Source organism: Cyprinodon tularosa, unplaced genomic scaffold (assembly GCF_016077235.1).
Source record: "Cyprinodon tularosa strain WSP-4 unplaced genomic scaffold, ASM1607723v1 ctg188, whole genome shotgun sequence".
In the NCBI taxonomy this organism is placed as follows: domain Eukaryota; kingdom Metazoa; phylum Chordata; class Actinopteri; order Cyprinodontiformes; family Cyprinodontidae; genus Cyprinodon; species Cyprinodon tularosa.
In genome coordinates this window covers 1,208,829-1,232,318 of record NW_024038663.1, presented here as the reverse complement: position 1 = coordinate 1,232,318, position 23,490 = coordinate 1,208,829, and the positions used below count along the sequence as shown (strand labels likewise).

At 38.4% G+C, this 23,490-nt stretch overlaps 1 protein-coding gene across 1 annotated transcript in view; it reads right to left on the bottom strand.

Moving 5' to 3' along the window:
* Positions 1 to 10,511: 10,511 nt before the first annotated feature.
* yap1 (Yes1 associated transcriptional regulator) overlaps positions 10,512 to 23,490 on the bottom strand; it is a 51,668-nt gene continuing 38,689 nt past the window's right edge. Inside the window, exons 7-10 of the mRNA XM_038282839.1 lie at positions 20,586 to 20,740; positions 15,929 to 16,056; positions 14,832 to 14,944; positions 10,512 to 13,157 (exon numbers count right to left, since the gene is read on the bottom strand). Of these exons, the coding sequence (XP_038138767.1) occupies positions 12,922 to 13,157; positions 14,832 to 14,944; positions 15,929 to 16,056; positions 20,586 to 20,740 (632 nt within the window). The 3' untranslated portion in view covers positions 10,512 to 12,921. The remainder of the gene's footprint in view (positions 13,158 to 14,831; positions 14,945 to 15,928; positions 16,057 to 20,585; positions 20,741 to 23,490) is intronic.

The following is a 23,490-nucleotide window of genomic DNA, read 5'->3' as shown; positions in this document are numbered from 1 at the left end:
AGGACATCATCAGTTCTCAGGAAAAAAGTAGTCAGTTCTCTGGTATCAGAAGGCATTGGATGTCTTTTTTAAAAGGTTTGTGGAATTGTTACCAACTAGACAGATATTTGAGCTTAACGAAGCAACATTCTCACCTAAAAACACTTTCAATGTTTATTTTGGGTATTATAAAGCGGAATATTCTTGGTGTGTTCCGATCCGGCGACTGTATCCTTTGAAGACTGCATTTTTCGGCCGATAACGTCATAGCATGGAACCGTGGCCTGTTCGGATTTAAGACTCCTCCATATGCAGCTGACAAATGCAGCCTTCTTTTTGCCCGTTTTGAAGGACAGGTCCAGTGTATCCTCCATAGCCTTGGGCATCCCATGATTCATAGTGAGTCCAAGCAAGCTGACTGCCCCGTGCTCAGACGAAAAAGGGAAATGGAGCTGAAAAGTGGTGAATATTGTAAGTGCAATATAATATAATGTATCTGTAAAGAATCTTGGTCATCCAGGTCATAGTCAAGCTTGAAAAGTGCAGTTTAGGCAACTGGAGCTGTGAAGTTTTGTAGAAGAAGTTTCGCCTTTCATCCAAGGGGCTTTTTCAGTTCTAACTAGTGGTGGGGAGCACTGAGATTAATATACTGTAGGTGAAACAAAGAATTAGGGGGAACAAAAGATTGTTCTGATTCCCCCTACTGGATTGGCCAAGGAGGTCCCTGCGGGGTGTTAATGGTCATTAGGGGGTTCTGATGGGTCATTAACTCCCTCATCAGAGTGGTTTCACTCACATGCCTCATTGAACTATGAGTCATGTGAGGGCATGTGGGAGGTAAAATCTTCTGGGTATTGTTCCTAAAAATGCTTGGTAAGTAGGTAAAAGTTTATGTCTAAGATCACCTCTTCTGTTGAGAGATAGTTTTTCCAGGTTAACAAAGATGGCTTCCTCAATCCCTCTCTCAAACCATCTTTCTTCCTTAGCCAGAATATGGAAGTTGTTGTCCTCAAATGAGTGCCCTTTAGCCTTCAGGTGTAGGCGATCAGCTGAGAACTGTCCTGAGGAGTTGGCCTTCCTGTTTTGAGCCATGTGCCTGTGTAGTGATTGCTTTGTCTCTCCAATGTATAAGTCTGTGCACTCTTCACTACAATGAATGGTGTGAATCATGTTGTCAGCCTTGTCTCTGGGTGTGTTATCTTTGGGATGAACCAGTTTTTGTCTCAGGGTGTTGCCGAGTTTGAAGTGCACAATCAAACTGGTTGACAATCCTCCTGAGTTTAATATAATACAAGAATGTTAATAGCTCCATCTGAAATTAATGAAAATAGTTAAATGTTTTTTTCAGTAAGATGTGATGTGTAATGTTTGGTTTATTGAAAGGTTTTATCTGTCCCTGTGCAAATGGGTTTGGATGACATTTAAGCCCAGATTTAAGCATCTGTGCAGTTTGAGGACTACCATCTGATATTTGGGACCATGGTACTGCAACAATGTGATTAGCATACAGAACATTAGTTAAAAGTTCATCTAGGGTATTCTTTGCCTCATTTGTGTGTCAGCTGTCACTGTTTCTAGACAGCAGAGCGTATGCTGAGTAAGGGGCAGTGACAGCCGGATAAGGCTAGACCTGTTTGAATCTATAGCCAAACTCCTCCGGATCCCTTATTTTCAGGGTCCTCAGAGGACTCAGTCCAGGTAGTCCAGGTTTCAGAGGCTGCATCCTGCAAGGACCTTCGGGGGCCATGAAAATCAGGAGGCCAGAAGAGTTTGGCTATGGATTCATACAGATCCACTCTGTCACCTAGCAACTGTGACCACTGAAACACAAAGCAGGCACAGTCATAAATCTTATTAAAAAACCTTTTAAAACAACCAACTTCATTAATTTCAGACTGAACTATTGACATACTTTATTATATTAAACTGCACTTAAAATATTCACCACTGTTCAGCACCATTTCCCTTTTTCCTCTGAGCACGGAACAGCCAGCTTGCTCGCACTCCCAAAGAATCACGGGACAGCCAAGGCTACGGAGGATACAACAGACAATGTCTGGCAAAACGAGCAAAAAGAAAGATGCATTTCTTGGCTGCATAAGTAGGAATCCTCCAATCTGAACAGACCATGATGTAATTGATCGATGAATCTGAGGACGCAGCTTCCAGAGTCCAACACACCAACCATCACCTTTCAGCTCTAACTGAAGTTAAGACTGGCCAATAGAAACACAGGCCTGTCCATGACACATTTTCACACCGAGACAGAAATCCTGAGAGAAAATACTTAGGTTTTAAGAATGAGAAGAAGAAAATGTTTCAGAGAAATTTATATTTTAAAGAGAAAATATTTTCACTCTGATAGCAGAAAATACATCTATATTTGAGAATAAAAATATATTTTTGAGGGAGGTTTTTTCCACTTGTAAATCATTTTCCAAATGTCAATTTATGTTTTTATTTATTCTATAACGTATATGAGTATTTTTTCTCAAATCTTTTCAGTTTTTGCTATCAGTGTCAAAATGTGTTCTCTCCAATATATTGATTTTATCTTCAAAATTATTTACCCCTTTCAGATTGCTTTTTTTCTTGAATTTAATAAAAACACAAAAATAACTCCATATGTTCTACTATCCCATGAAGTGAAATTATGAACTGGAAACAGGGAGTTTCCTCAGCAATGTCAAAAGCAACTTCATTTAGTTGACTGTACCAAGAGATTTTTTAGAGGTTTTAATTTTGAAATTCCACATCAGACTTTGATGACCTTTGGTGGAAAGTATTTAGGGGTGTTCTACTATCACCCTGAAGTGAAACCAATAAGTGGAAAAGGGGAGCTTCTTAGCAATATTGAAGGGACACATCAGACCCGGTGAGAAGCATCTAAATGTTTTCTTTCTTTATCCTGAAGTGAAATAAGTAACTGGAAACAGGGGGTTCCATAGCAATATTCACAGAAACATAGATTAAAGTAACAACTTTTAAAGGTTTTAAGAAGCTTTAATTTTGCAATTGCACATAGGATATTGATGATATTTTGGGAAAAACATTTAGTATTCAGACATTACCCTTAGGTGAATTCAGTAACTGAAAACAGGGGTTTTCTCAGTAATATTCACATTACCAATCTTGTCTTGGGGAGTATACAGGTGCTGGTCATAAAATTAGAATATCATGAAAAAGTAGATTGATTTCAGTAATTCCATTTAAAGAGTGAAACTTGTATATTATATTCATACATTACATACAAACTCATATATTTCAGATGTTTATTTTGTTTAATTTTGATGATTACAAATGACAACAAATGAAAATCTCAAATTCATCATATCAGAAAATTAGAATATTACTGAAGACCAATAAAAACAAAGGATTTATAGAAATGTTGGCCAACTGAAAAGTATGAACATGAAAAGTATGAGCATCTACAGCACTCAGTATTTAGTTGGGCCTCCTTTGGCCTGTATTACTGCAGCAATGCGGCGTGGCATGGAGTCGATCAGTCTGTGGCACTGCTCAGGTGTTATGATAGCCCAGGTTGCTCTAATAGTGGCTTTTAGCTCTTCTGAATTGTTGGGTCTGGTGTATTGCATCTTCTTCTTCACAATACCCCATAGATTTTCTATGGGGTTAAGGTCAGGAGAGTTTGCTGGCCAATTAAGAACAGGGATACCATGGTCCTTCAACCAGGTACTGGTAGCTTTGGCACTGTGTGCAGGTGCCAAGTCCTGTTGGAAAATGAAATCTGCATCTCCAAAAAGTTGGTCAGCTGCAGGAAGCATGAAGTGCTCTAAAACTTCCTGGTATGTGGCTGCGTTGACCCTGGACCTCAGAAAACACAATGGACCAACACCAGCAGATGACATGGCACCCCAAACCATCACTGACTGTGGAAACTTTACACTGGACTTCAAGCAACATGGATGAAGTGCCTCTGTTCTTTTCCTCCAGACTCTGGGACCTTGATTTCCAAAGGAAATGCAAAATTTACTTTCATCAGAGAACATGACTTTGGACCACTCACCAGCAGTCCAGTCCTGTTTCTCTTTAGCCCAGGCAAGACGCTTCTGACGCTGTCTGTGGTTCAAGAGTGGCTTGACACAAGGAATGCGACAGCAGAAACCCATGTCTTTCATACGTCTGTGTGTGGTGGTTCTTGAAGCACTCCCTCCAGCTGCAGTCCACTCTTTGTGAATCTCCCCCACATTTTTGAATGGGTTTTGTTTCACAATCCTCTCCAGGGTGCGGTTATCTCTCTTGCTTGTACACTTTTTTCGACCACATCTTTTCCTTCCCTTCGCCTCTCTATTAATGTGCTTGGACACTGAGCTCTGTGAACAGCCAGCCTCTTTAGCGATGACCTTTTGTGTCTTGCCCTCCTTGTGCAAGGTGTCGATGGTCGTCTTTTGGACAACTGTCAAGTCAGCAGTCTTCCCCATGATTGTGTAGCCTATAGAACTAGACTGAAAGACCATTTAAAGGCTTTTGCAGGTGGTTTGAGTTAATTAGCTGATTAGAGTGTGGCACCAGGGGCCATCAATTTTGAACCTTTTCACAATATTCTAATTTTCTGATATAATGAATTTGAGATTTTCATTTGTTGTCATTTGTAATCATCAAAATTAAACAAAATAAACATCTGAAATATATGAGTTTGTATGTAATGTATGAATATAATATACAAGTTTCACTTTTTAAATGGAATTACTGAAATCAATCTACTTTTTCATGATATTCTAATTTTATGACCAGCACCTGTATATTAAATTAAAGTTCTGTTACGTGTTTCTTGTTGGTTGTAGTAATTTTTTTTATTCTAGAATTATGTATATTTTGTTTGTTGTAATCCTGCTGCTTCTTGCCTTTGCCCAGGGACAATGGATAAGAATTACCCTGTAACTAAATCTGGTTTGTGCAGCACATTTCTTGTGCAGTATCCCTGTCAAATAAATAATAAAAAATTTCCACGAGAATACTTCCTGTTCACATAAACCTATTTAAAGGGCGCTGCGATAGAAATGTGGGGGCCATCTATGCAGCCAAATAGGTCTGGAAACCATAAAATTGGATAATTAACGGTTAAATTCTACAAATTTGAAAGCAAGTTCATTTCACTCATACCGCATTTCTGTGGAATTCTCCTCTTATTATTATTGTTCAGAAATTCAGAAGATTTTAAATCCCTGTGTGATCATTTCAACCTAACACAATTAATTGAGTCCCCTACTCGCCCAAACAACAAGTATCCCTCAAAGTCCACACTGATAATAGACTTGATATTAACAAATGCCCCACAAAAATATTCCTCAACTGGGGTTTTTTGCAATGATCTCAGTGATCACTGTCTTGTAGCCAGTGTTAGAAACAACAAAATGGACAAGAAGAAACCATGTATTATGATAAAAAGAAATTTGAAACATTTCAATGAACAAGCCTTCTACCATGACCTTTGTAAGTGTCAATGGGAGAGAATTGACCTAATTCCTGATGTTGTTGTTGTTTTATGGCTGTTGTTAATAAGCATGCCCCCTTTAAAAAAATCAGAATTAAAGGAAGAGATAACCCTTGGTTCACACCAGAATTGGCTAATGCTTTACATGAGAGAAACTTAGCATGGACAAAGGCAAGGAAAACCTATCTTAAACGCGACTGGGATATTTTCAGAAAATTGAGAAATAAAAGTACCTCTCAAACAAAAAAATCAAAGTCCAAATTCTACTTATCAACCACAACTGAAAGTCTCAATGACCCTAAAAGATTTTGGAAAACAATTAAAACTTTGACTGTTGAAAATAACTCACAGACTTTGCCAAATTTTGTTGTTCATAACTCAACAAATATCTATGATAAAGTCGAAATTTTAAATTGTTTTAATCAATACTTTATATCCTCCAAACCCTCTAACATGTCAACCATGCTTGCAACAACACCTGCACCAGTTTCTGATGTGTCAAAATTCAGTTTTCAGCCTTTTATGTTGTGTCAAGTCTATAATGCATCGAAATCATTAGATGCTCGAAAATCTCAAGGACCTGACCTAATTGATTCCTACTTTTTAAAAATATCAGCAGATTACATAGCTCAACCCTTGACTTACATTTTTAACTTAAGTCTGAGCACCATGCAAATTCCCAAAATTTGGAAGTCTACTTTTGTCACTCCACTATTCAAAGGTGGCATTCCAGCAATCTTAAATAGCTATCAAAGATTTTAGAATCTTTAATCAATGAACAGTTGAAAGAATATCTGTACTCTAATAATCTGTTGTGTAAATTTCAGTCAGGTTTTAGAAAAGGTCATAGTACTATCACAGCGACTTTGAAAGTGATGAACGATATCTTGCCAGCTCTTGACAATAAACAGCATTGTGCTGCACTCTTCATTAATTTATCAAAAGCGTTCAACACTGTCAACCACAATTTACTTGAAGAGAGATTGACCAATATTGGACTCTCTAAACAAGCTGTTGGATGGTTCAGTAATTATCTGACTGATCGATCCCAATGTGTCAAATCAGATAAAATTTGTTGTAGTACATTGTCACTAACTAAAGGAGTGGCCCAAGGCTCCGTTTTGGGGCCTCTACTATTTACTATCCATGTGAACAATGTTGGCCAGGATCTTATAGACACTAACTACCATTTTTATGCTGATGACATGGTTTTTTACAGTTTTGGAAAAAACGCTAGTGTGAGTGTCTCTACTTTACAAATTGCTTTTAATTTGGTTCAGTACAGGCTTTTAAAACTAGATCTTTCTTTAAATTCAAATAAAACTAAAATGATGTTATTTTCAAAATTGCAAAATAGCTATCCTCTTATCACCTTGGATGGGTCAGAGATAGAAAGGGTTCAATCTTTTAAATATTTAGGAATTTTAATTGATGAAAGTCTAAATTTTAAACCTCATGTTGAACAATTGATTAAGAAACTCAGACTGAAAATTGGCTTCTTCTTTAGGAATAGGCTTTGTTTCTCTTTTAATTCGAAGAAGAGACTGGTAGCTGCAATGTTTTTACCCGTTCTGGACTATGCTGACCCAATCTATATCAATGCCCCAGATCAAGTTCTAAAAATTTTAGACTCAGTTTACCATGCCTCCCTACGATTTATCACAAATTGTAAGCCTCGCACACACCACTGTGAACTTTGCATACGCTTCGGCTGGCCAGCATTAGAGACTCGTAGACTCACTCACTGGTATATGATGATTTATAAGGGTATTCTGCGTTTGCTCCCCTCATACTGTACCTCTGTGAGTACCTTCAACCAAGAGCGGCTGGACTGTATTCTCTACTGTACGTTCTCAAGAGTCTTTGCTTCTGTCTGTACTTAGTGTCCGCACTGAAGCTGGAAGGACAGCTTTTCAGTACTCTGCCCCCACAGCATGGAACAATCTTCAGAAAGACTGAAAGTTGAAGGATTTGATTCCAATCGGACATTTTAAACGATTGCTCAAATTTTCGGAAATGAGATCTATGGTTTGTAACTGTTTTTATGAATTTCTAATTATAGATAGATGTAATTGTAAACTGTAATGTAATTTGTAAAGTAATCTTTTGCCGCTGTCTTGGCCAGGACTCCCTTGAAAAAGAGATTGTTAATCTCAATGGGACTTTTCCTGGTTAAATAAAGGAATAACATAAAATTGCGGATTGGTGAGAGGGGAATGACACAAATCTGTTGAGTAACTAAATGGAACAGTGACATTCCTGACAGCTCGACATACCTGTATATTTGCCTTTGAAAGATTTTCTGTCACCTACAATATAACAAGGTACCAATTGCCTAAAAATATAGTAGCCTACAGCATAAATAATTTTTGACGACTTTTTTATAGCAAGTGTGGGCTTAAGATAAATTATTGACTGCCGTAAATTTTACAAATAGTATACGGTAAAGTGGAAGTGATATAGAATGACCAAAACTGAGTCGAGAAGTGGTAGGCTATGTAAAGTCACAACAGATACTGTGGCACATAGTGAGCAGAGGTTACAAACATCCTGCTGTCAGTAGTCTAAGGCCTTCATACTTCAAGTGACATTTAGATAAGCTCAAGATCAATGTGTAGTGAGTTACATGGAAAAATGAAGAAGTGTGATGAATGTTTGTTTACTCCTGTAGTCCTTAGAGGTAGGCAGGATTATTGATATTATCTATCTTAACTTGTTAAATGTCAAAGTTAGTGACCACCATTAGTTCAAGAGGGCGGCACAGGTGGCAACCAGTAATTGAGCTCTCTCAGCCAATGTACTACCCCAATGCCCCACTGCTCTCCTCTTCCCTCTGTTTTCTGGGTGATTTGTCCCCCCGTTTTGGGCACTCTGACTAAAACAAAACATGGACCAAGTGTAGGAGAAAGATGCGTGTTTGCTAAGAAAAAAACAAAACTATACAATCATCAACAAATGACCAAGCTAAAAATCAGTGGTGTTCATAATGATTGTCTGGTTGTCGATCGTAGCCGATCGGGTGAAAATCGGGCAAATTACAAGCACTGCCAATTGACCCTTGCAAGTCTAGTTCCATGCCACAACTCCAGAGCAGTCGATGCATTCTGGGTTTGGTGGGGGGCAGGAGTACTTGTCTGATTGCATTGTGTCAAATGTAAAGTTGGGTGGAAGGGGGATTACATTGTGGAGTTTTTCTTTTGAGGAGCTGGGCTTAGCCCCTTAAGGCTGGTTTAGGCCCCGTCCACACGAAGACAAAACTAACACAAAACGCTAATATTTTCCACAACGTTTGTCGTAAAGACGGAGACGTAAAATAAATGTGATCGTCCACACGAATGCCTGAAAACGTTGCAAAATGTATGCCAGGCCAGTAAGTGGCGCTGTGGTGCCAAAGCAAAAATAGGCGATGAAATGTTGTGCATGCTTACTAATTTTTATACATGGTTGCCCTGCGGGTCCATTTTCGTGGTTCAGTCAAATTCAGGTGCTGAACTATGTCGTCGATATTGCTCTGTTCTTCCTGGAGATATTCCAGAAGAAGAAGATTCTGTTGTAAGCCCGACAGCAGTGTGAGTAGCATGAGCAGCAACCATTCAACACAGTACGGCGCCATTGTTGTTGTGATACTGTGTCGCACATGCGTGTTTAGAGGCGACGCTATGACGCATGCGTGTAAAAAAAAATGAGGTTAGAGCTTAAAGATGGAAACGCGAAAACGGCGTTTCAAAATCTTCCCACTCTGAAGGCTGAACAAAAAAAAGATCGTTTACAGACCCCCGAAACACAGGCTTCGTATGGATGAGAGGCTGGTTTGGTGAAAAATTTGTGCGTTTAGGGCAGGGTTCGGCTTCGTGTGGAAGGGGCCTTATACTCCAAAACCAGGTCGTCTGTGTGTGTGTGTTGCAGTGAACGCAAATGTGCCCCTGCCCCTTCTACAGACACTGTGTTGTTTCTCTCCAAAATTGTAGGTGACCACAGACTGGAGGCCTCTGATTGGTCAAATCTACATCTGCTCTACACTATCCGTATTTTCTGTTTGGTACCTAACCAGCTTGTTTTGTTTGTATGACCGTCATTGTGGAAAACGAATCATAAAGTTGGACCAGCTAGAAGAGCAAGGTGTGCAAGAACGCTGGGACCATTTTTCCACCTGGATCCCCGCTCTTTTTCGCCCTCATGTCCCTCCGTTGTCGCTCAAACTTGCCCCCACTTCCTCACCGCCTCGGCCCTATCTAGACCCACAGCTAGTTCATGATTGTCCCACTTGCGTTTTGGCATGGAATAACAGCAAAGACCACTCGTCAATATTGGGCATAAATCAAAAATATCTGTGGCAAGCTCACTGTGAAATACTGCTGCGGGAGTATAACCAGCCCTTTAGTACTACTGAAAGGAACTCTGACTCAGCATACCAAGACATTTTGGACAATTCCATGCTCTTGTCTTTTTCCAATATGACTGTTCGCCAGAGCAGGGTTCATTAAGATATGGGTAGCAGAGTATGGTTTGGATGAACTTAACAAGGTTAGACAGAGTCCTGGCCTCTACTAAATAGAACATATTTTGCATGAATTTCAGCAAGACAGAGCCAGACCTTCTTGTCCCACATCAGTGTGTGACCTCACAACTGTGCTTCTGGAAGAAAGCACACACTTAAACCTTGAGGAGAGTCTCCCCTGAAAAGTTGAAGCTGTTTTAGCCGCAAAGGGTGGACCTGTGTTATTTTTAATCCCTATGGATTAGACTTGGATATAGCTTAAGCTCATATGCAAGTCAAGGCAGGTGAGAGAATACATTTGGCAATATTGTGTTTTTATTCTTTAAAGAAAAAAAATCATTAATATTTTCAGTTTTGGCGGTTTTTCAAAAATACATCTTGGAGTGCATAAATGTAGTAGCACTGGGGACTAATTACAAACGTATCTCATTAAATTGTGTAATCACTGTGCATTTATGAGGGTTGATGTATTTAATTCATTTTTAAGTGGTTAATTGGAGGTGTGAGGTAATGTCTAATGCTTATTACTCTATTCCAAAAAAATGTAAAAGAAAATAAAACCACTTAAAACCACAGAAATAATATTTAACACAAAGTATATGCTTTATTTAAGGCCAATTTCAAAGTATCATATAAAGAAATGTATAATGTAACAGAATTTATTGTTCTAAAACACATGCACATATCTATCAAAAATGAACAGTCATTACTGAATAGAAATTCATTTCATGTGCATTTAGAACACTCTAAACACATTTTTTTTTCTTTTACTTGTGATTAGTTCTACTGCTATAATGAGTCAACGGCTAATGATGCTCTCACAATTTACACTCTAGGTAAGGATAAAAATCAGATATGTGACAAATCGCATAGTTTCATGAAAATGAAAACTAGCTGTGTTATGGAAGCATTGTAGTTTACCACTTATTTTAGTTGCATTGTTCTCACCAACACTGTTTTAAAATCCATTAACACAAGGTTTCATGATCAGTATAAATCAGTACTAAAAAGGAAGTTCTCACACAAAATAACAAATGAAAAAAAAAAAAGGTTCATGTCCTTGAATCTAAGGCACATGTATATGCATGTTTCGTCAAGTTAATGCTATCATTTCACTGTTGGCTGGCAACATAATTGGTGTGCCATCCAGCAAAGCCTCAATCAAGATTATCCAAAGGTTACTGCTGTTAATACACAGATGTAGCAATCATGTAAACGTCACAATGAGCTTGAGAAGAGCTTGTCGGTGGGTTGTCTGCATGGCAGCTGGACCAGTTTTGTAGATTATGTAAACATGCGCGTGCTGTTCGAGAATCACTTTCTTTGTTGTGTCATCTTAAATTCCTCTGTTCTGAAACCTCAGGGTTAGGTAGCCAGAAAAGGCCATAGATATTTTTTTTTTCTTTTTTAAAAGGAACCTGTCACAACTACTCAGATGTGTCTGTTAACACTTAAAATATACTGAAGTCATCTCATTAGCTTATACTGTTTTGTTCATACAGAGACCGATTAAAAAAAAAAAATCGCAAACACGCTCGACTCCAATGATGGAGGTGAAAATTAGGGTAGTGTCCTTAGAAGAAAAGTAGAGGAATAAAAATCTTTGGAATCCTGAGTGAAAAATCTGATTGTTTTGAAATTATTCCATTCTAAACATATAGCAAAACACATGGTGTGTAACTTACAGCAAAAAGCCAAACCCTTTTCCTTCAACGTTACTGTTAAACATGACTAAAACCCGCTTTTACTTGTCCAAGCCCAGTCTAATAAACCTTTTGCATTCTTAAAACACTCAACCAATACATCGTGGGGAGGGGGGGTTTGTTTCAAACATTGTTCATTCAGGTATTCTGTTACATCTTTGAAGTGTCAGTTTAACCTACTAATCTGCTTTTTTTGGTTAATATTTAGCAGAGATGGTAAAAAAGCTGCTTGTGATAATCAAAAATACAATAAGAACGAATAAGTATATAGCCAGGAATCTGGAAGCAACGTGCTACAATAACAGTTGACCCTGTTAAGATATAGAAAGGAACACAATACAAGCACACACAAAAAAAAAAGCCTTTTAAGCGTTCATACATGTGTAACAAGCTACAAAGAAAGCACGACTTTTGGGTTAAACTTAGATAAGACTGAGACAAAAGGAAGCTATGGGTTAGAAAAAAAGATCCCTAAATCCCCTTGTGTTTATAAAATATAATACAGTTTGATTATTACACAATTAAGAAACATGCGGCTTATACGTATGAATACAGCCTGATGCCTATTGTTGCATTATACATACTGGGTAAATTGTTCGAGTTGCTCGCGTCTTAAAAAATACATCCGAAGGCACTTGTTTGATCAAAGGTTTAACTTAGACTTCCTGGCACAGCCAAGCAGCGATGTAGTCAGTTCCCCTGCTTCAAACCCTGCCCCCCACCCTAATAAAAAGCAAAGCAACCATCTCCAAATCGCACCTCACATTACCTTCACTCCAAATCAGTATTGTTCTTTTTGCTTCAAATACATCATTTTTGGTTTTTCAGGATTGTTGGAAGGAAACAAAGAAAAAAAAAATCTGAGGCAAACATAAAGCTATTTCACTAAATTCAATAGTCCCAGATACGGATATTTTGTGTTGCACTGCAAAAAAAAACAGAGAGGCTCCAGAGACTCCAGGTTAGAAGCGACATGGGCAGTCCTTACAGAGGAGCACATGCACTTGGTCAGTCCAGCGATGATCTGGGTAAATAAGCTGTCAGACCTGTGAACATTTTTGGGGCCCTTGCATAATTGTCTGTTCATAGGCCAGCCTTGAAGACACAGACAAATTTAAAAAGATAAAAACACAAGTGAAAAGATCAGAATACTGCCTGAAAAGAGGTTAGGCCTTGCATGGAGAGAGGCACAGAAGTTCAAAGAGGCTCGCTGAAATGTCTGGTAAAAGCATCCATGAATCCTTCACAGATCAGAGCCGGCAAAAGTCCAGAACGCAGCGTGTCCGCTATAACCAAGTCAGGAAGTTCTCCTTGTCGATCTTGGTAGCTGCCAGGACAGATTCCATGTCACTGAGGATATCGGAGCTCAGGGGCTCCTGCAGACTGGCCATCAGCTCTTCACTCTCCACCGCCATGCTCTCGCTTTCCAGGGTGCCTAGATCCACGTCTGTTCCTGGGATGGCATCCAGGTAGTCTGGGAAACGATTGGGCTGTGTAGCAATGGAGGGCGGGAGAGGGTCTCCTGATGAATGAAAGATAACATAACTTTTGAGCAAGCCTCAACAGGAGGAGATGACACAAACCGAATCCATAATTTTACACAGCAAAACAGCTTTAGTGTGAATTTCTAGCCAAAATCTCAAGGTAAAGAGATATTTCTGTATGCATCAATAAAGAGCTGAACGTTAATGGCAGGTATCGTGCAATCACTCAGAGTGTGTGTCACAACTCAGTGAATTACTACTGACTTTACTAGAAACTTTACATAAGATACTGAGAATATCGCAGAATCCTTATGAAGGGTTTTCTTTTAGAGCAAGAGTTCCCTGGTTATCTATTGATAAGAACAAAAAAAAAAAAAAAAAACAGCCCCAGTAGGTTGGATTGATTGATCAATGTTCGATGAGATGTTCAAAGCTTAGGATATTGATTGATAACTTAACTCTGCTTTAAGCCCTCCACTACTTTCTTCCTGACCTTTCTGCTTTGATCCTTTGTCATGATGCCATTTGTTCACAAATGTTCCAAAACAAGCCTTCTTCTTCTTCTTCTTCACTAAACAGTTATATAATGTGATTAAATCAAACAAAGGTGGACTTTATTTTAGGTGACTTTAGACATCCGACAAATGGCTGCACCAGAATTCATTTAGGGTTATTAGAATAAAAGCATTGAGAAATTCAACACCACACTTTTCAGATTTCCTGTACTAGAAAATCATTAAAAAATATATATAATTCTATTTTCATTTCATATGTCTGAACTCCTGAATCTAAGCCTGTTACATTTAATTACAAAACCAAATCTGTTGTTTGGGTTGATGATATGACAAATGTGGTAAATGCTCGAATATCACTCCAAAAAAGGCTTTTAAAATGACAGTTTAAATTCTTGTTCTTACCTTTGGGGCTCTAAATGTCCAGGCTCCTGACTATTTCTGTCATCTTTTAATTAAACACTTTGCTTCTCACAGTCTTTCATCCAGAGCCCTTAATTTCCATTGTTCCAACTGAGACCAAGCTTTTATGTCCTGCTTTTATTTTTACTGTAAATGTCTTGTGCTTGTTACATATATTCTTTTTTTTTTTGTTTAAATAATGTATATCCTCATTTTAGTTTCCTGTACCTTGCTTTGTGACTTTGTGCCTTTGACTAGCGCTTCTTACAAAATACCATTCTAACAGAATCTGGTAAAGTTTAAGAGGTTTTTAACCCAGCTCTTACTTCCAAGTGTGCTGCCAAAACTGCAGATCATAATCAGAAAGCACTGTAAAAGGCAGCACTGTTTATAGGATAAGACTATATCAATACTCATGGTTTGGATGACTTGCACATGGGCAGAAAAGACAAAAATTGGTTTAGTCTTTTAAGATTTTGAAAGGAACATAGGCTGCAATTAAGAAAACATATTTTCCATGGAACTAATTTGATAAAGTAATGCCAGACTTCACTTTCCCAAACGATGAAAATCCACTTCTGTGTGAACTTAACTGGTCTGCCTGCAGTTTAAATCTGTCTTCCGTTAGAAAAGAATTAGAAATATTCCACAACTATTAACAAGCTAAGGCATTGAGTACAGATTAAAAACAGTTGCAAAGCAAAGAGCAACTCAAATCAAAGTTGAACCAAAAACAACGTTTTGTCTGTTTTGATGCATTAACAGATGCAGAGAAGGAGGGAACAGAGCATTACTAACCAGTATCCATCTCGTCTACACTGTTCAGGAAGTCATCTGGAGTCCGAGGAACACTGTAGCTGCTCATACTCAGTCCGCTATCTGTGCTCTCATCCCTGGAGTGGTAGGTCCCGCTGGAAATCCAGAAACAGGAAAACACAAATTATAAACGGCCTTAAACCAAAATAAATCAAAATGAAACTTTACTTTCTGCCACATTTTATCTTCTTTTGTTTTTGCTGTCAAACAGAGATGTATTTAGGACCTCCTACATTTGATTCTCTCAATGGTTAACCAATTCCCATACACCCAAATATGCTTTTTCATTCAACATAACAGAAACAAGAAAAAAAGCAACAATGAAAAGGACAGCAGAGACAAAAGGAGAAAAGAGGATATTTGACAAGCCTATACTAATTAGCAGAAAAATATGTAGGCAGAGTATGGCAGAAGCAGGATGAATGAAGCCTTTGTGAGAGCAGGGGGGGGAGAGAGAAGGGAACCGGGAGGAGGAGGGGAGATTAGTTTGGCCTGTCTACTGACGGGACCACATGTTCTCATGGCCTGCTTGCTATTCAGCTCTTTCCACACTTTGTCTGCTCATGGAAGAACTGGAGCTTGAACCGCTCTGAATTTGCGCCGCAGTAAGATAGTAAGTTGCATTTACATGCAGATAATCCCTTTGTCTGTACCGAGCTCACAGCTGCTTCCGATCTGACTCTTCAGTAATAAAGGCCAAACAACCCATTTTTCATAACATGCACCACCATTTTAGCTTGGATTTACCTTAATGGCAGCAACTGTACACCAGAGGTCATCGTTGTGCACAAAACTTTCAACCTGCCTGCTGGTCTGTGTGAGTCATTAACATGTGAGGAGGGTTAAGCCCGGAGACAGGCCCTCTGTTTTTACAACTTGTGTAATTCAGCCCTAAGCAAAGCTCAAACAGCCTGGTGCACCGATTCCCTCACAGAGGAGGCAGTAAGGCAACTGAGGCATGACGAGCTGAACCAGAACTGGAAGTATTTTGGCAGGCTGGCTCATATGAGTCAGATTGGGCTGCGACAGAGAAAGACTTTATCCACTTTCTTTTACAGAGCTCTCTGTGTGAGGCTGACCTGTTGAGGAATGGGTCAGAGCTGTTGACAGTCATGGTCCGAGCATCCTGGGCCAAAGGGGAGGACACGGGGTTTGTGCTGCCATCCTGATCCATACTGGTGGGCAGCTGGTTTCGCAAAGCAAGCTCCTGTGGGAAATGACAAGAAGTGATTATAAACAGCTGCAGCTTCGTAAAAATATGCCTGAACCGTCTAATACCATGTTGCCATAAGTGGTTTTTGGGCTGAGTATATAATGACATTTGTTATTTGCAAGATAAATAGCTATAGGTTAACTGTGACAAGCAGCCAGTATGCACCAAGAACCAAAATGGAGTTCTTAATGTTCTCCAAGAAGCACTGTAGATGATCATAATACTGAATAAGTTACATTCTGCAAAAGGATTAATCATATTATTATGAAACTATTCAACTTTCCCTCATGTAATAACTTTTACAATCACAAACCTCTTTGTATTTTATTTAATGAAGTTACCCCAAACATTTGGTTGCACTGGACCTCATTTAGGGCTATCGGGGTAATAAATCAATAAATATTGAAAACAACGACAATATTTCTTCCTCATCATTTACATCCAAGGTGCAGTTTGTAGCATTGTTGTCTTGTAAGCATGAAGGTTTCGGGTCTTGGGATATTTCTGCTTAGAGTTGACATGTTCTTCTCTCACAGACCAAAGACATGACTGTTAGGTTAATAGGTAACTCTAAATTGTCCTTAGGTGTGAATGTGTGTGTGTGTGCATGGTTGTGTGTCTCTGAGTTATCCCTTAACAGCAAGGCGAAATGACCAGGGTGTACCCCGCCGTAGACTGCCAGAGGTAGGCCCCAGGCCCAGCGCCACCCTGACAGAATAAGCAGGAGAAGATGGATGGATGGTTCTATCTTTTTTTTTATCCTAATGCTTTTAATGATCATCTTTTAACAGTAGTTTAAGTGCCTATTATTTTTAAATTCATTAAAGAAATTGTATTTTCTCTTCTCCCTCCATTTATTTGCCTTATGCTTTACAGACAGTTTTATTGCTGGTGGTTACTTTGTGTGACCACCTCTGTTGTTTCTTAATTAAAAAGTGTGATTCTGTCCAGTTTTACGTCATCCTAGTAATTAACCTAGGTTAACATTCTCAGAGCCATGTTATTTGATAAAGTCTCGTTGTATTATACAGGTTTGATGGGACTAAATTAGTAATGAGTTAAGGATTAATGAAACAATTTTTTCAAAATAAACTATTTAAGTACTTCCTGCTAATTCTTTCACTCCCCAAATGTAGAAATGTTACCATCTGGCTAAAGTACAGTTAAACCATGTAAATTTTTTTATTTCGTCACATAATCTGAAAAGGCTCAGACCTCATTCTACCACTCTTGTGGTCCGACCAAACTGTAATACTCGTTATAAAACGTTTGACAAGAACTGCTCTTATTCCTGCTGTAGGAACACGTTACTGCCTGAACACGTTACCCCCCCCCCCCCCCCCATGCAGTGTTATGTTACACAAGGGGCCGGCTGCTGCAGTCCAAGACAATTGTTTTCTACACATGCTGTATCAGATAAGGTTGAGGATATGATGTCATGTTGTTCTTTTCCAACTCCTTAAACGGGAAGGTGAAATGACTTGACCACTGTCACTATTTTGAGTTTTTACGGAAAAAAAAAAAAGAAGCAAAGGAAGGTCAGCTTTATGGTGGGGAGTGATGTTTCGGCATAAAACGTTCCTCCTACTCAACAGTCTGTTTTTTTTTTTTTACTGTAACTCTGGCAGGAATTAAGAACAGGCCCTGCTAAAACACAAGATTGCAACAGATGTACTTGTGTCAAACTAGACATGGCTTTCATGTCAGGCTGCTGCTTTCAGTTTCTTGTTTTCAGACTGATCTGTTCTGCAAGTTGTCATCATTTAAACACTCTAAGTTTGTTTTTAGTGAGACTGAAAAGTCTTATTTTCCATCTGACAATGGAGGTCCCATTTCCTGTTCAATAAGGCAGGTAAGACCAGTGCCAGCCTTTGCAAACTCGATAAACAAGTCGAGTTATTCTGCAGAGTTACTTGTGAAGTCATCCGTTGAGCCCAGAAAAGGATGGGCACTTTCAATTGCAGGCCACTGGATAAAGCAAATCCACTCCCAAACAATAGAGTATGTGTTGATGTGTTTGTGCACAAAAAGCTGGAAATGAATTGGCAATTTCATTTCCAATTAATCCCAAACCATAATCTATAACCCAAACAACAATTGATAGACATGGTTGGGTCTAAACTGTTACATGGAGGAGAACAAGACAGATTTTTTTTTGTGATCTTGCAAATCTTATAAGCCCCCAACAGCTGCAGAAGCTAAATATAACAGACGTTAAGTTGGTTTGACGAATTCCTGCTTATAACATTTATTAGTGCTGTAGTAAGGTTGTGTTCCAACTGTTTCATTTGTCTTACTACCTGCTATTATTATGTTTTTATCTTCATTTGCTTTAATTCTGCTTTCATTTTTCTTCTATTTTATTGTTTAATACATGCAAAGTACTTTGAATTGTCCTTTTATTAAATGGTGTTATACAAATAAACTTGCCTAGTTTCCATTACTTTGTGCAGCTATTTGTACATTAAGTCCATCCTAATTCATCCTTTATTACATCAAATAATGAATCAACACTAAAGCAGATACTGCATGTGCAATCAGGTAGTCATCCCATCTAAGCAAAAGATCAAGGCTGTACAACAAATTAAACATTTAACGACTCATTTCTCTATTGTTAGTTTAGTACGGTATTTTTTATGTAAATACATGATTGCAAAACGCTCAATTTTTTACTATCATTTAACTGTATAGTTTAAAGTAGCTTGTTATTCTGGAACAGACAAAAAAACAACTACAGTAGGGAATCAATTAGTAATCCATCGACATCTTGGTAAATTCATATAGAAATCAAATTAATTCAAAATGTAACAGACTGAAAAGGTGTAATTCATCTTTTATGGACTTAATATGCAGCATGTTGTTATTTGAAAGCAATGAAGATCACAGTGTTGTTTGAGATTATCAAGCTGACAGAAAGCAAAGACACTGTGACAGTTGAAAATTGGTTTTCAGTATACAAAACGTACAGCTTTGGCATTTTAAGTTTTACTATAAATTTTTAGCACTATCACCAAAGCTTAACACCTCAAAATAAACTGTAATTTGGCTTTCTACTGCTACTAAGATTATATATTATTTTTCTTCCCTTTATAAAGGTTATTGCACTTTCGTAACAAAGATTGGGAGAATAAAAAAGTGACGGGTATAATTTCATTAGTTGAGTAGTGGCTTAACTCTAAATGTTAAACACTAATATAACTGTTAAGAGTAATAGTTGGTGGATTTTAGTTAACGCACTAAAGCCTGGCTGGTTTTTATCCATGGCATTTTTTTCCAGATAAATGAATTTTATTTTGAAATCAAAGAAAAACATTTTAAGAGATTCTTTCTACCAGCTGACTTCCAAATAGGAACAGCAAGAAGCTGAATTATATATGCATTGTTGGGGGTAAAGAAACGCAGGTAATGGTGCGTTTTCTTAGACTCCTCATTACACTGCAGATATGCTAGACCGGTATGATAAAAAAAAAAAAAAAAGTGGTTTTAAAACTGTAACTCTTTGAATCCCTGCTTTACTTTCATACCACAACCACTGCGAGCTAAATCCTGTTATTGGTTTTTTGATAATTATGTGTTGAGATTTTACCTAAACTAACAATTTAACTACATATTAAATAGTACCCATTTGTCAGACCTAAAGAGAAATAAACCGACATCTGTTAAAGACTCCTGATCTGTAATGTGATTTTACAAAAAAAAAAAAAAGTGACGTCTAATTTAATCTTCATTGTCCACCAACTTTTTTCTGCCATTATGGTTTAAAAAAAAAAAAAGTTTTTTGGTAAGTAGTAAACTCTTATCCACCATGTTTGAATATACATATATTTTTGTAAACGTTGGAGCCAGAAGATATAAAATTATTGCCAAATAAAAATCTGCCTTTAAAAATAAGCCAAGCAGCAGACTTCCTGCCGCAGAAACCTTTCAGTGCAACCAAATCTTTTCTATTGTGCAATCTTTGATAAGAACTTCACAATAAGACGGTTGCTTAAACCTAAATCACATGATCTCTGTGGCTCCTCAGTAAGGTCAGATTGCTGTATTCTTCTCCCCGCCCGGTGCAGGTACACACAGGTCACTTCCTACACCGTGAACTTTAAACAACCCAAGTGAACGGCAGGATAAACAAAGTCTCCAACCCTTTCATTCACAACCATAAAGCTCCATTTCTGCTATTATGATACAGCCCTGAGTAAAACAGGACAAGCCACCCTATGTGGGCGGCACTGACACGTCGCTGTTAGGAAGTGATAAAATTACCAAAGATGACTCACATTCTTTCATAGCAGGATAGCTCAATAATAAAATCTGATCAAAGAAGCTTAAGATCCACCACTATACTCGTAATGCTGACTCACCGACAGGCCTGTAGGAGAAGTACACCCTAAGAACTAAATAACACTGCAGTTACCTTTATTTAACCAGTGAGTCATTAAGGATCAAGCATAAGTCATGTAAACACACTGATAGGAAGCGATCTCCCCCCAAAACGATTGGCATGACACAGATCTGTGATGGCTGACCTGTGGCCTGTGCTGCTGCAGCCGGAGTCTCTCCTTCTCGATCTGCTGCAGTCTCAGCTGGTTGTTTCCTCCCATGACTCCACCGTGGGTGCTGGAAGGCAGCTGTCCGGACTGTTTAACTGGAGCACTCTGTGTGATCCGCTGTTGGTTCAGAGCTGCAAAAAAAAAAAAAAAGTTCAAATGTGAGACTAGGGTATGTATATAGTACAATGTTTGTTGCAGGAAAGAAACTCACAGAACAGTTCACCCAATATGAACGACATTATGCAATACTCTCGATACTACATATAGTGTATACAAAAAATATATATAAACGGCTTAAATAAAAGTTTGAATTTTCAGAAACCAAAGTCTCTTACAATGGCAGAGAAAACAGGTTTTGTATTTCCTTACTAATCTTTTTTCTTCTTTGTGTATTGCTGTTCATATTCGATAAAAAATTATTTTAAGACTCTTAAGTTGGACATGATTTGCGTTTTTTTTTTAAACCAAAAGAGTCAAACAGGTAAAACTGGGGCTTGTTCTAGAACTGGTTCTCAAGTGGATATAGAAAGTAAAAACTGGTTTGGTTTCCCCTGCCAGATAGCTAGCTAAGTTCTACATCATTACATCAATAAAAACATTTATTTCTGTACAATTTGATCCTGCATCAGTCCAGAGGGTTTAAAACATGGCTGCTTGTTCTGCCATTCAAATGTCTTCCAACAATCATCTTACTCCCATCCTGCAGCAGCTTTTTCATAACTCCCATCCTCTTTGTAATTCTTCTACTCACTTTAAAAGCTAATCTACAATCTCAGTCCTCCATAATTATCTGATCTTCTACAGGTATCCATCCCCCCCTGCTCCCTTAAATCAGCCTCCTCCCTCATCCTCTCTGTTCCATCTACATCATTTCATCACCATGAGGTGCAGATCTTCAACTCTACTGCTTGACCTTCAGATTCAATGTTGTCTGACCAACGAAAAACATCACTTCTTTCTTTAAAGTTCAAAATCGAAAAATTCTAAATGATGGCTTTTAACCGTACAGAGTACCCGTAAAAAAAAAAAAAAAGTCTTGTTATCATCATTGTTATGACTATTGTTACGATGCCATTTGATGTAGCGAGTCTTTAGTTGTGGAGGTTATGGAACAAACTGGTTTTAAGCAAGCATGAGATTTAGTTTAGCAATGAAACTGGTTCGGTGAACTAAAAATAGAACCGAAAGTGCATGATATGTTGCTTTAAACCCCCCTCTAAAAAAGCTCACAATCAGATCTTGAGTGCACTATCAGCCACTATCCGTTTTGTTCAACACTTGGCTACCTTTTAACCATCCCAAAGCGAGATTGACAACTTGCACATTTGTCAACAAGTTGAACGTGTTGAAGAAGCGATCCAGTGCAGCCGGTTGTGTAGAACAAGAAGTCCCAGTAAAGGTTTTCTATCAACTATCTGAAACAACCATTCCTGTAAGACCTGATCCTCTCCCACTCACTGACTAACACTTTGTTGGCTTTGTACATTGCATAAGGCATGACTTATCCTTTCATTATGTCTTTTGTTTCCCCTTAAACAAGTTGCAGAACTGACCGCCTCCTTCTCCCAGCCTGACAGGTCCCCATCAGCAGGGGTGGACTTGCCACACAGGCTAGTTGGGGCCCCCTACTAGAATAGTCCCTGCCAGTAAGAGCTACATTGCGCTGGTTGTTCACCTCCCAAATAACCCCCACCCCCAGAATATGTATGCTTGTTTGACATGAAACACTAATTACAATTAAAATCAATGACCAAAACCATGACACAATTTCTCATTGACTTCTGCTCTTTTCTTCTAATATGCTGAAATGGACTGATTCATCGCATCACATAAAACATCCCGACATGCAAGATGATGAGCAAGAAAGAGAGACCAGAAAAGAAAAATATGAAGCAAAGATTATGAGTGAGGAAGTGAGGAGTAAGTTGATACAAAGATGGGTTAAAACCCTGCATGTTGTATGAGTAGCAGAGGATCGCATTAAGAAGACATTTCAATGTCTGTTCAAAAGATACATTAAGCCCCCAAAATAACATTATATTTAATCACTTTAATTAAAAACCAATCAGATCAGCTGTCTTTCTATGCCAATAATCACTACCTGCTGAACCTTTGGGGCTGGACTGGCAGTTGTTCATCCTGTGATAGTCAAAGCAGTTAAATTTACTCGTTCATTAGCCGAAAAGTGCCTCAAACAGTGCTGCAACAGGGGGACATGCGTAATTTCAGAGCATCATGGAGGCAACAGCAGAGTTTGAGTCTGGTGCTTCTTTACGCATGAGATGGAAACCGAGGAACCCAGGCTGAACTTAGTGATGAAACCTGAATGGGATCATTTCACGTAACGACTGATTACCTATTCACTATGCAAAATGAAAGCTGGAGGTTTAAGCATTCCCACCATTGTGAAGAACAGAGGGCAGACAGACTTTCACCAGGCTACATTTGAAATAAAACAAAATGAAAAAAACAAAAAACAAAAACAGCAGAAACCCTCTTTGGGAGTTTTTACTTGGATTTATATCAATATGCAAACAATGTCAGTTTTTTATGTTATTAAAAAACACAAAAAATTAATTAAAATAATTGTGTTTGAGCAGCGTTGTTCAATAAACTGAGACAATATAATGTATTTGGTGCCATGGAGACATTGTGAGTACAAGAGTATCCTTCCCTCTTTTGGTTCTGATTCTAAGTATACAGATCTGGGTTGTTTAAAGGAGCATAGCGCAAGTTTCAAAGTTTCTGCAGATGTTTTCCCCCTATGGGGTTACGCACATGCATACGAGAGGAGTAAAATCACTCCTCTTAGTTTGTTTGAAGGTGTATTGTCATCTGCAGTAACAAAGTTAGAAATGTTTAACATATTTTCAATACCATT